The 13,275-nt window shown below is 42.3% G+C and overlaps 1 protein-coding gene across 1 annotated transcript; it reads right to left on the reverse strand.

The window, feature by feature from the left end:
* Positions 1-369: 369 nt before the first annotated feature.
* On the reverse strand, positions 370-12,402 carry CNOT11 (CCR4-NOT transcription complex subunit 11). The gene is made up of 7 exons (XM_054654569.2): positions 11,908-12,402; positions 10,522-10,686; positions 5,985-6,137; positions 5,250-5,452; positions 4,264-4,466; positions 2,962-3,058; positions 370-724 (listed from the first exon to the last, which is right to left on the reverse strand). Exons 1-7 carry the CDS (start codon positions 12,311-12,313, stop codon positions 527-529), a joined length of 1,425 nt encoding a protein of 474 aa, XP_054510544.1. The 5' UTR covers positions 12,314-12,402; the 3' UTR covers positions 370-526.
* Positions 12,403-13,275: the final 873 nt, after the last annotated feature.

Consider the following 13,275-nt stretch of genomic DNA (forward strand, 5'->3'; position numbering starts at 1 on the left):
CAACTTCATTTCTGCCTTGTGAAGATAAGCCTGTAGCTGTTTCTAGATATCAAGACAGACTTTCCCTTACTCACTAGAAGACATTGTTAGTAGTTCTGTCCATCTCCTAGAAGGTCTTACACAGTGAACAAAAGGTAAAACAAGGAACTTACTTACCTTGATACAAGTTGACTTTAGTTATATACAAGTGATTTTGGACCCAAAGACAGTGAGTGCCAGATTAATACTTAAATTTGCTGTCAATGCTAAGTATCCTTTATATTATCTCTGGAACTAGAGCCTGAATTTCAGGATATGTATATCACATACAAGTTTTAGCCATAGTGAAAAATAGTGTAAGGCCTAACACATTTCACAAAACCAAACATGTATCAGAAAAAGCCTTATTTATTGTTCAAATGCATAAAATGCTATTTATAATGTAATTAACATAATACATAATTAATCCAGGGATTTAAGTTTCAAATGTACAATTAATTGGTATAGAACACTAGCAAGAGGGGTTTTTTTGCCACTGACAGTCACTTTATTTTGATGTTTTTGTTTCTGATGGATTTTCCCCAGTGTCCAGTGTCTTCAGCAATCTGAAAAGGCCAGCTGCTTCTCGTATCCGACTGAACTCAATGCAGAATGCTTGCACTTCTATAAACAAGTCCTGTACATTAATAATTTTGTTTCTGATTAAAGACTGAAGAAAGACACAAACAAGACGGACCAGGCGGTTCTGAAACATAAGAGAGATGGTTTAATAATCTAAATAAATGTTTGCAACCAAGTCAGTTAAAGGACTGTTGGTCCTCAGCAGTACTAGTGAGGTGTTTTAGCTTCAGCAGTTATTGTGTTCCCAAGCTTTGTACATGCTGCCCCTTCTCTTCCATTTCCCACACTACTACTATATTTAAAATATTGACAGCTTTATATTCTTGTACTTCCTGATGCAGGAGCCTTCTCAGGATTAATCCCATGCACAAATGAAGCACCAGATCTACCTGTCCACCATACTTAACTTATTATATAATAATCTCTGAATAAAGGCAAAGAAGACATGATAGCTGAAGATGATGTCAACATTTGAGTCTTGCTTAGTCTTATTTTCTACAATAGCACCATAAAGAAAATTGAACAAGTTTCACATCTTAAAATTTCTTATGACCACATCATCAAGGAACTCCAGATAGGAAGTGACATCAACCAAATTGATTCCAAACTTCCTTCATGGAATGTGCTCTGTTGCCAAATCAGCAGGTAACCCTTTTGCTCTATGTTAGAAGGAAAAAAATTCCAGGGACACCTAATCCAAGAACTCATGGCTCATTTCCTGCCTGATCCAGAGAAAAGACAGGATCTTAAAAGTGTTCCTCTTTCTTAAGAGCTACTTAGGCAACACCTTGAAAAGCACGATGGGAATTGGAAGTGAAAGCTTAGGAACTGGCACTTTAAATCTGTCATACATCGATCCAGTCACCAACCATCTGTTTAACACACGAGCACATTCTTCCCCAAGGACAAAACCAAGTCTTTATCACTAAAGTGCTCTCATACTTCACATTGTGAGAAAGACTTGAACCCAAACCTTTCTCTAAAAGCAATTATGTATGTGAACAATGTTTATCAGACAAAACTGAGGGATGTGACAGATTAAGTGTCCAAAGCATTTCAGATTATTTGACACGGAAAATCGGGTATCAGCTATTTTTCCAGGAGCTGATCTTACTACTGCAAAATTTACTACTTGTAATGAGAGAATTCAGAGACTAAACAACTTATTTCCTTCATTGCAATCAAAAGGCATCACATGCTTTCTCTGCAACACAAATTAGTTACATGAGTAATTTTAATAATCCAGGAGCATGAAACTCAGCAAAGGAACAAATGCAAGATTACTGGCTGACTCCCAGTCTCTGAGGATCATTTCCAACAGTAATTTTGTACCATGCTTTTTAAACAAAATATCTAGTGTCTCAGCTGCTGTGAGGGCCCATACAGATTAAAAAATGTTAGATCTCATGCTCTGCATGCTGCTTAGTAATCAGTGTATGTTCCTTGACCCTCAGAGCTCTTTTTTTGTCCCCTGTGTGCCTGAAGCACAGCTGCTATGTGCTCTCAGCAGCCTCTCTGAGCACAGTGTCCCATTCTGGGCATATTCTCAGCTGCAGCCCAGGTCTGCTGCTATTTTCCTACTCCACTACCAAATGTAATAGCAGAGCTACTCAGCAGGTCACAGATCAAGTTACCCATGTGTGTCTGGCAGAACCACAAAGCAGAGAAGCATCAGCAGCCACCAAAAGACAACACATGGTCAGTCATCATCAGAATGGGATTGAGAACAAGATGGGAGGATTGCTGCTGTCTAAAACCACCCTGCAACCCTATCCTGTGCACTGTACACAGCTTTCATTTCTGTAGCTGAAGGATACAGTACAGCTGGAGAAGGTACTAGAGGACACCAAAAAAGCTTAATGGGAAAGGAACAGTTGTCTTGCTGCAAGAGACTCAGGACACTGCACTACTTCAGTTTCAAGAGGAAAAAGCTAAGGCAGGACTTGGGATGTAAAAAGCCTCGGAGAAACTGAACACAGAAATGTTTTTCACTAATGACATACCCAAGAAAAGTTCTGCTGGGCACCTGGTGAAACCAACAGATCAGTTTAGGAGAGAAGGAAGTACCTCACACAGCATGTGGACAACCCTGAATGCCAGAAGTGTGTAAACCTCCTCAGGTTTCCCCTGACCCTCCCTAGTCAGGGATCCTTGGAGTGGCTACAACTTCCTCAGTACCAGCATGCAAGTATGACAGGCTTGGAAAGCAGAGAGTGTTAGGAGAAAAAAGAAGTGCCTTTGAAATAAAAAAGCAGTAAAACAGAGTAACTTAATGCTATCAGCCTTATTAAAATCATAGCACATATTTCACAGAGCAATATATGGGATACTTTTTCCTAACCAATTTATTGAAGCACTCACCTGCATATATTTGTCTTTAATCTGTTCACAGGTGGAGATACAATTGGAGATATAAAGATGAATAAATTCAGGTGGGAGATCAACTGCAGTAGTAAGCCTGTTCAAATAAAACATATTCAGTGGTTTATGAAGCCATAAATGTAGTGTTTCTGTAGCAAAACAAATCATATCAGTTAGACCTGTTATATGAGTTTATTCCCAGTTCTGTAATACAGAACTGATTTTTTTACAGCTTCCAGATGTATTTCTTCTCATTTAAATTTCTAAATTAAGAGTAAAACTTTTTTAAACTATGACAGTACAGAAGCTAAGTTAGACTGGTTTCTAGTACATCTGACATTTGAGTTGCCACTGTTTGTTAACTGAAAGAGCAATACAGCTCTCTTAAGGTAACAACATACGCTAAATGGAGAACTGCCACAAGGTTACAACACATTCTGACCAAAGTAACTCAAATCAATCCTACCTCAAATAGTGAAAGGGGGACAATAGGGAAAAAGGTGAAAGTTTTAGTTTCAATTTTTTTGTCTTATTTCCCTTAACAATCAGTGTCTCCCCCTGTTTGCACTGACAGTCACTTTGCAGTCTGATGGAAGTTGTTCCTGTGGTAGCTATGCTGTGAGAGAGCCAGCATGCCTGACTGGTGGTGTACTCTCCTGGACACAGGTAAAAGCTCTACTCTCACCACTGTTTCTCCATGTTGCAATCATTAGCTCCATTTCAGGGCAGTAACTGCTGTCAGTCTGCACCAGTAGGGAGGCATTTATTTTGGAACTGTTTCTTTAATCAGAAGATATTTAAGGTGCAATTCAACTCTGCTTCAAAGGGACTGCTGATTGAGGCTTATTTGGTAGCTCACATTCAGGAATTGCTAAGAAATGGAAGAACTTAAGTGGGAGAGATGTGTTTCTATAAATTTGTGGGAATTAGCTGTCTGAAAAGTATTCCCATTTAAAGGGCTAGCATTCTGTTAAGAAAATGGGTGGTACCTATTTGCAGAAATTATTCTCAATGAAAACAGAACATGAATGTACAGCAGGGCAGCTGTTTAACAATAGCACCTTTTGTTCACTTAAGCTGCATCAAGAACACAAGTTGCAATTAAGCAGATTAGGCATGTGGCATTAACTGTTTGTGGAGGATTCTCACAATAAGTGCCCTTTGTCCCACTGTAGTCTTTTATTTCTCACACAGAGATGCCTCAAGAAGGATCAAAATGAACATTTCCAGATATCCTGATAAAACAAAACTGCTCATTTTACACACTCAGCAAAACCTTACTGGATTTGAGATCGTACTCACCGATTTACAACTTCCATTGAATGTAAGGACATGTCCATGTTGACCAAGACAGAAAAATACTCTGTTATTTGACTAGACTGCATTAGTTTCAGCAGCATTTCTATAGCTACTAAAGGATTGTTTTCAACCAGGTCTGGCAATTTAGCAGGAGTGAGACCGATATGGTAAACAAGCTTGGGGTCCTTTTCCAGTTCTCCAAGGAGCTGTGAAGAAAAAAAAAAAAATCCTTACTTGATTTTTCCTCAAATATTCATGTTACTGCTTGAAAAAACTGTTATAACACATCTAAGATCCAAGAGAATGATAGGCCTTTAGATTTAGGCTTCTCTATTGAAAAGCACTGGAGGGCTACTTTAAAATTTTTACTTTAAAACTTTAAAAGTTTTATGGCAACTGTGTCCGTAAAACTAATGCATTTAGGAGTCTTTCATCCGTGGATGGCAAAGAAGGGAGTTAAAAAAATCCATGATGAATTTTTTTGATGGAAAAAAAAAAAAAGAAAGAAAAGTTTCAGCCTCCTTTAGTTTTCTGTCCAGTAGAAGGAAATCTCGATTTCAAGTTCACTTGGCAGAAAGAGTAGTGCAAATAAAGTTAATTTTATAGTGCCAGCATAATGATTATGAAAAAAGCCCAATGAAATCAGGGGTAATATTATCAAATTGAGGGGAAAAAATGTTGTTGATATTTCTGAAGTAATTATTTATCAAAAACTTTTACAGAAGCATGAGCAACTTAGTTATACAAAGATTTTTCCATGCAGAAACATGTTAGTGCCACTTCTGTTCACCTGTAACTACATCAAGTCAATGGTATGAACATTATTTTCCTTATTCAGACAAACCCAAGTCAAAATTTTTGGATTTTTACTATTTAAAAGTTTTCTGAATGCAAACACAGATCAATTAAAGTGCTCAAACTTTTATAAAACACAGCAGTTAATAGCTTCTTAGAGAATCATTTTAGACAGGAAAGCACATCATCCTTACCTGTGTTTGCTGTGGGGAAGTCAAAGGACTTTTAAAAGCTTTTGCCATTATTCTTTTTATCTCAACTCCAGTGCTGTTCTTAACACACATTGACTTATCCCACTGAATTGTGTGATCTGGTTCAATTGGATTTAGCCATGCCAATTCATCCTCACATATATGGAGTGGAGGTGGTGGTCGGATAAACTCTGGTCGAAAGTGACCTAAAAAGGCAACAATAGGAGATGTTTTCTTAAGCTTTGGGTATTCAGTTCTGTATCAGTAAAAAACAGAAGACACCCCAAAAGCTCCTATTTCTTTAAGCTATTATAACACTGAGAACAGCATTACAATCCTATTTACCTCCCAGAAAAACATTTATTTCTGATTTTTAGTGATACCATTGCATCCACCTGTTTTTCCTCTTGATTCAGATCACTGTGTTACTGATCCTGTGGTCTTTTTTCCTTCCACAGTAACAGCTTCCTTGGGAGGTGCTACCAGCCAATGCAGATCTCAGTGCAGAGACTAGTGTCTTGTTCAACAGATGACATAGGGAAGGGCTTGAAGACAAGTCTGTAAATGTGAACACTAGAATCCGATCTAGAAACAACCTGATGCAGTTTTGCACTTCCATTCACCTTAATTTTCATTTCATGCCTTGAAAATATTTCTGTATTCCATTACATTTTATCCGAATTATAATAACACAGTATGTAGTGAGTTACAAAATCAAAGATGTGAAAATGCACCTACTTTCTATAGGAGGCTTTAGTCCACTCACTAATGCTTCTGTGATCTGGGAAGCAACAGAGCTGTCAAACCCGGAGTTGGAAGAATCTGGGTCAGGATCGCTGAGAATGCTGGGGAAGCTGGCCTTGCTCTGTGTTGGCAACTCGGACTGACGTTCTGAAAGAGGAATATTAAACCATAAAATTGGAACAGAGATGCCTGGAATACAAAAAGTAGTGAGAAACAAGCAGCTTTAGAAAAGAATTGGCTTAAAAAAACCTGAACAGATAATATCAACATGAAATTTAGTACAGTTGGGCAGTCAGCAGTCTGAGTGCCAGCTGACAGGCAAGCACAGAGGGTATGCAGCAAGGATAAAGGAGAAATAGATGTTAATCTGAAATGTAGTCTTGGCCTTGGAACAGGCACATAACTGATGTAATCTACATCTAAAAGCAGCACATTAGTAGGTTCCCATGCTACTCCTCAAAGAGTTCATGTGCTGTATCTGGTTTGTAATCATTTCTCAGAGAAGGAAAGTGAAAGATCTACACAGATCCATTTACAGACCTGCTGGTCATACTAGATAATGGTCATACTAGACCTGAAGTCAGCTATTCAAATTTACCCAACCTTTCTGTGGCATTGCCTGAGCTCCTTGTACATTTGCTGTCAAGCCAGAATCAGTGCTTTAGTGGTAAACTATGGAGTTTTAATGGTTACGTGATTCTACAGACATCATCATTAAGGCAAACCTGGAAGGGGCTAAAATCGTCCTGTTAGAGGCCAAATTACAGAGCACAAACAAGTTACAGAAACATAACATTAAGGTTAGTGTATATACAGCTGAAGACTTGAACAAATTGGCCAGAAAGGAAAATATGGGCCTCATTGCTTGCATTATCAGATTTTTATGCGCCCTTCTGTCAATAATCTATTGCTCTTCTGTATCTGGAGACTTAACGGCTGATCTTCTGTGTTCTCTGTACTATTTTGAGAGATCCTGTTTTCCATTGCTTTGGCAAAGAAAACTCCAAAGGACAAAAAGCAGAAAAATCCCCACTACAGAATACCACTTAACATTCCTATCCCCACCCTGTTAACAGAGAACACTAAGCAGCAGATTATGCCTTAAGCCATCTGAAGTCCAAAACTGCTGGTACCATACAAGATATCCCTTGAAAAAGTTCCAGATGAAACTAAACACCACTCAATTTCCTGGCTAATTGAGTGAGTGCTGTTATATTTTGTGTACCCTAACACTTCTAAGCAAAGTGTGCTTGCTCCTTTTTGTGCAATCATGGTGACTCTTTCCAGCTGCCCACACACACACAAACTATTTCATATGACTCCAAACAAATCTGCAAGAGATGCCCAAAACTGTGAGTGACAAGAGCATCATGAGAACAAAGTTGTTAATTTTTCTGGCTTTCTGTCCTACTGTTTATCCAACTACTTCAGATAATGCAAACATGTGCATATATGCTCACCAAAGCACCACAGCAGGGTATATTTTTCTATTAAAGGCAACAACTACATTACTTTTAATCTTAAAAAAAAAAAAACCCATTTTAAAGGCAAAGTCCAAATGAGATGGTTTATAAAACGTATTTTCTACTTTCATTTAGTTAGCCCCTGAACAGAAGGGTTGATTTAACAAAAGAAGTACAGGAGTGGGGAAGATGCATTGGGTGTCCTTTTTCTATCTTTTCATCAGTAGTCTAGGACTTAAATCCATCAGTCAGTAAATCATGGATTTGTTTGTAACCTCATAATCTGAAATTGCTAGTGATGTTAGATAAGATGATTAGTGATATTTCACTTCACTGATTTGAGAAGCCTCTCTGAGCCCTCAGTTATATGCATTGAAGCTCAGAAGTTCAACCTCACTGCTTCAAGAATAAGGGCTGAATCAACAGCTTCAGGTAAGCAGAAGTAAGAATTACAACACAGTGATTTAACAGAAACTAATACAGCATCTTCAACTAATACATTTAAATTTTAAACAAAAAGTTTTTTTTAGGGAGCTTATTATTTTATTTTTACAGGTAAAAAGAAAGTTTCTTTGATTCTTAAAGAAAGCTTGACAATGTATTTAATGCTTTACTTTCATTCCAGGTCAATTACTCCCCCATCAAATAAGGGTAGCAGACAAACACTGAGGAACACTTTGCCAGGAGACCTATCCCGGCAACTAGGAGAAAATTACTTTTTTGATAGGGTAGCACACCACATGAACAAACATATATTGTAGGGCAGTACCAACATTTGAATTAGCTCTCTGCAGACCAAAGGGAAAAGAGAACAGAACAACTATTAATACTCATGCCCAAGATGCACAATTCCAGCATTCTATTTTTTTTTTTTTAAATTTGTTCGTTTGGTTTTTTTGGGGGGTGGTGGTGGAAAACCTTAAACGAAAAAAGAAAATCAAAAATAGAAAATCCACCTTAAGAGTTGCAAATAAACTGTCACAGTGAGCTTAGATTCAGAGGATAAGTGTTTTTATTTTTTTTACAAAAAAAGGAATGGGAGAGATAAACTGATAGAAAAAATGGAATGCTTTCTAAATTATTTCATTTGAGTTTGCAGGTATGTGCTAAAGCAAGTAAAAATCATCCTGCTCTGAACAGCCCTGAATTCATCTCAAGGACCACACTTCTGAAGAGCTACCAAGTGTTACAGCTGTGCCATTCTGTACATCCTGGGGAAAGGGTGTAAACAAAACACCTCAAACATTGCATCTTAGTGTCATCATCCTGCACCAGCTTCATCTTGCATATTGAATCATTAGGAGAAATATACTGAAGACTAGTGAAAAAAATCATAGACTCTCCAAAACACAACAAAGAGAAGAAACATCATGATTTTAAAACAAGATTTATCTTCTAAGAAAGTGATTAGAAAGCAGACAGTTTTTCTGGGGACCTATAGCAAGAACTCTGAGAAAGACAGCACAGAGCTTTTTCAGATGCAGCTGGTTCTGTTACATAACTTCTACAACTGCTTGTAAGCAACTGTGTACTTTTACTAGATTATGTAAACAAACGATATAAATTTTATACAAGCACCATTAATGACTTTGTATTCTACTTTCAGCCATTATTATCCTCTATTTTAAAATAAAATATGTGGCCTAGAGCACACATTCACCCAACCAGTTTTGAGGTTGCCCAGAGAAGCTTTGGATCCCTGTCCATGGAAATGTCCAAGTCCAGGCTGGATGAGGCTTTGAGCAACCTGGTCTATTGGAAGATGTTCATGCCCACAGTGGGTGAAGGAGGAAGTAGATTATTTTTATGGTCTTTTCCAACCCCACAGATTCTGTGATTCAATTATTTAACCTTTAATGAGAACAAACTATTCAGAAGGCAAACACAGTACCAAAGGGAAAACAAATAAAAGCACCTTGAGGCTTCTTAAGGCATCACACGTAATGCCTTGCACTAAAAACGACAAGTTACCTGAGCAAAATTTTAATTTGCTAAGGTATTCTACAAAATACAGACAGGATGAACATAAGAAGGACCAGAAAAGTTTGTCTAACCCACAATGGCACGTTAGGGTGTTCAATTTGCATTTTCAAATTATCCCAGTCTGGAAACAGCAGCTAAGGAGGACTCACAAGACAAGGGACAGTATACCACAGCTGTACCAGTCAATGTCAGGGTCCACAGAAAAAAAATGACAATACCAAGATACAATACCAAGAAACCTACATTAACTGCAGGACACAGAAGATCTAAATGGTGCCCAACCTCAGAGCAATAAATCACATTTTACAGATACAGAACTGGGATGGTCAGTTTTCAAGCAAGCAGGTCTACTGCAACGTACCAAGGGAAAAAGGAATTTTTTTTTGTTTTTAAACTGGTTCCTTGTTCCCAACAATATATAATATTTCATCTTTATTCCAGATGTGACATGAACAGTCATGTCCCTCCTGCTGCTCTCCTGTCAAAGGATAAGCATCACACTGCTTTTCTTTTCAATCTAGTAAAACTGGATCTCTTTCCAACTGTTGAGCTAAGACTGCAAGGCCTAACTTTGCAATAAAACAAAGATATAATTGTAATAGTCAATTTTCCAGGTACAGCTGAAGTACTGGTATGTAATAGCAGCATTACAGTTATGCTTGTTCTTTCATAAAAGAAATACTGTAAAGGGTGAAAATGGATGAAAATATAAAAAAAAACTCCACCAAGAACTAAAACAAAGCAAACAAACAAAAAAACCCACCAAGAACACCCCCCCAGAAAAACTCATCCCTAAAAAAATCCCTCATAGCTTTAGATTAAAATCTTCCTGTATTTGCAAAGTATTCTTGTATTTAAGGCAATTACATATATGCTTAAAAAATTACTTGTTAAGGAGGATAAGAGTTAGGATGTAATCTCTGCCTGAAGTTTCTCTAAGTGCTTGAACAGAGGCTTGAAGACCTTAAAGCATAGTTCAAACTTTCCCATATTGAGGACAGACAGGTGTTTCTCAAGTAGCCCATAGCCACATTCCAATGAGAGCTTCCATCCCTAAGGGCAGCAGAGGGACAAACCTTCCTCACCTGCTAATGCCAGCTGCAGCCCACTGATGTCCACTGACTGGGCCATGTTCCCCACATCCATCGCAGCAATCTGCCGAGGAGTCTTCTTGAACAGCTCTCTAGGAGGGGCCAACATCAGTTGTGAAAGAAAGAATTTTTCTGGAGGAGTTATGGGAGGTAAGAAGCCTGTGGAGACACAATGAAAAACAATCCATGGTTTTTAATGTAGACGCATTAACAGTTTCCATGCTCTTCCTGTATAATAAGCAAAACTAAGACAAACGCATCTGTTATTTATGGTAAGGTAGGTGCAGGTGGAGAGTCTGTGTGACACATACAGAACTGCTTTAATGCCAAATACAGTCTCTGTGATTAGTACTACACATCATGACATGCCACAGCTGATGTTAAGTCACTCATACTAGTTCATTCACACAATTTCCCATCCAGACAAAAAGTGAGCTATTTAGTATGACCTGAATTTACAGAATCAGAGAATGACTTGGGTTGGAAAGGACCTTAAAGATCATCTAGTTCCCATCCCCTGCCACAGGGAGGGACACCTGTCCCTAGGCCAGGTTGCTTCAAGCTCCATCCAGCCTGGCCTTGAACACTTGCAGGGACGGGGCATCCACAGCTTCTCTGGGTAGCCTGTTCCAGTGCTCCAGCCCTCTAACCAACTTGGTGATCCTCTCTTGTAGTCTCTCCAACAGGTTATTTTTTTTAGAAACTGATTTACTCGACACTGGTAGGTCCATATTTACTGAAGAGGAAAAAAGTGTTTCATGTATTTCTCTCTAACAGTTTTGTTTCACAGCTTTAAGGCTGTCAGGAGCCTCCTATCACCTCCAACTTTTTGTGATGGCTTTCTCTCAAAAAATTCTGTGTTATCACAGAATCAATTAGGCTGGAAAAGACCGCTGAGATCATCGAGTCTGACCTATGACTGACCACCACGTCAACTACACAACTACACCAGGGCACTGAGTACCACGTCCAGTCTTTCCATAAACACTTGCAGGGATAGTGACTCTGCCACCTCCCTGGGCAGCCCATTCCAATCACCCTCTTTGTGAAGAACTCCCAAATCCAACCTAAACCTCCCGTGGCTCAGCTTTACGCTATGTCCTCTTGTCCTGTCGCTGGTTGCCTGGGAGAAGAGGCCGGCCCCCACCTGGCTACAGCCTCCTCCTTTCAGGCGCCTGTAGAGAGCGAAAAGCAGCCGAGCCTGCTCTTCTCCAGGCTAAAGAGCCCCCTCAGGCAGCTGCAGAGAGCCATGAAGTCCCAGCAAGCGGCCCGGCTGACCCCAAGCCCAGAGGCGCCGGCCGTGCGGGATTCCCACCGCTCTCTCCAGGAGGGCTCCGGTGCCGCCCCGCCTGGCCCGCTCCCCGCCGCGCCGGGACACACCTGAGAGCGGGGTGCGCTCCGCCTCGTCGCCGCCGCGCTCGGGCGCGGGGTTGAGGAGGTGGGCGAAGACGGCGGCGAAGGGGTTGGCGGCGAGGGGCTCGGTGCGGTACATCTCCCACAGGAGGTAGAGCGCAGTGAGGCGCTGCGCGGGGCTGGGCAGCAAGTCGGGCTGCTGCAGCAGCAGGACGAGCACGGAGCCCAGCCGGAAGTGCTCGGCCTTCCCGAAGTAGTGGTGGAAGGCGCTAGAGAGCCCCTCGAAGGTGCTGCCGCCCGCCTCCTCCGACACGATGCTCAGCAGGCTCGACAGCTCCTTCGGCGACAGGCTCATCCTGCCGCCCGCCGCCGCCTCGCCCGCCTCCGCCGCCCCCTGCGTGCCGGGCGCCGGGCTGCCGCCGCCCCCGGGCATCCGACCGTGAGCGCCGCCGCTCCGGCCCCGGCGCTCCCCGCCGGCAGCGCTTTACGGCGCTGCCGCGAAAGGTGCCGGGGGCGTTCCGGCCCGGGCTGCGGGGCGGTGCGCGCGCGGCCGGGCGGGCCGCGATTGGTCGGGGCCGCCCGGCGGGGGCGGGGCATTGGTCCGGGCAGCGGCCGCGCGCGCTCCCGCGGGGGCCGGCAGGGGGCGCTCGGCGGCGCGCGGGGCCGTGCCCGTGCCCGTGCCCGTGCCCGTGCCCGTGCCGGGCGGGGACAGCGCCATGGCGGCGGCGGCGCGCCGGGCGCCTGCGCTTCTCCGGCCGGGGCTGCTCCCGACCTGCGCCGCCCGGGGGCCGCGCTGCCTCCCGCGCCCCGCCCGGCTGGGGGCCGGGGGTTTTCTCTGGGCCGAGGAACACCTCGTGGCCGTGCCGTTTAACGGCGGAGCAGTTACGCCATGGATTGGGCCCTTTGAAGGGTTTGCAGCACAAGTTCTGTGAGGAGCAGCTGGGGCTGCTGGGGCTGTTGGACCTGGAGAAAAGGAGGCTCAGCGGGGATCTTAACACTGTTTACAACCACCTGAAAGGAGGTTGTATCGGGTGGGGTCAGACTGTTCTCCCAGGTAACCAGCGACAGGACAAGAGGACACAGCCTCAGGATGCACGAGAGGAAGTTTAGGTTGGGCATTAGGGATTTCTTCACAAAAAGGGTGATTAGATATTGGAATGGGCTGCCCAGGGAGGTGGCAGTGTCGCTATCCCTGGAAGTGTTTAAGGAAAGACTGGAAATGGCCCTTGGTGCCCACCTGTAGTTGGCAAGGTGGTGTGCAGTCACAGGTTGGACTCGATGATCTCACAAATCCTTTCCAGTCTAATTGATTCTGTGATTCTGAAGGGCTGATGTTCATCGATATCTTCCATGGTCCAGGGCAGTTGAGAATGTCCACTTTGCTGGTGGGGCTCT

The sequence above is a fragment of the Agelaius phoeniceus genome, chromosome 2 (genome assembly GCF_051311805.1).
Source record: "Agelaius phoeniceus isolate bAgePho1 chromosome 2, bAgePho1.hap1, whole genome shotgun sequence".
In the NCBI taxonomy this organism is placed as follows: domain Eukaryota; kingdom Metazoa; phylum Chordata; class Aves; order Passeriformes; family Icteridae; genus Agelaius; species Agelaius phoeniceus.

Bases quoted from the DNA above. Each gene is read 5' to 3' on its own strand.
- CNOT11 (XM_054654569.2), bottom strand. From the start codon at position 12,313: ATGCCCGGGGGCGGCGGCAGCCCGGCGCCCGGCACGCAGGGGGCGGCG. The intron at 5,453-5,984 runs GTAGGTGCATTT...TTGCCTTTTTAG, and splicing joins ACTAAAGCCTCCTATAGAAA to GTCACTTTCGACCAGAGTTT. The intron at 725-2,961 runs GTGAGTGCTTCA...CTTATGTTTCAG, and splicing joins TTAAAGACAAATATATGCAG to AACCGCCTGGTCCGTCTTGT.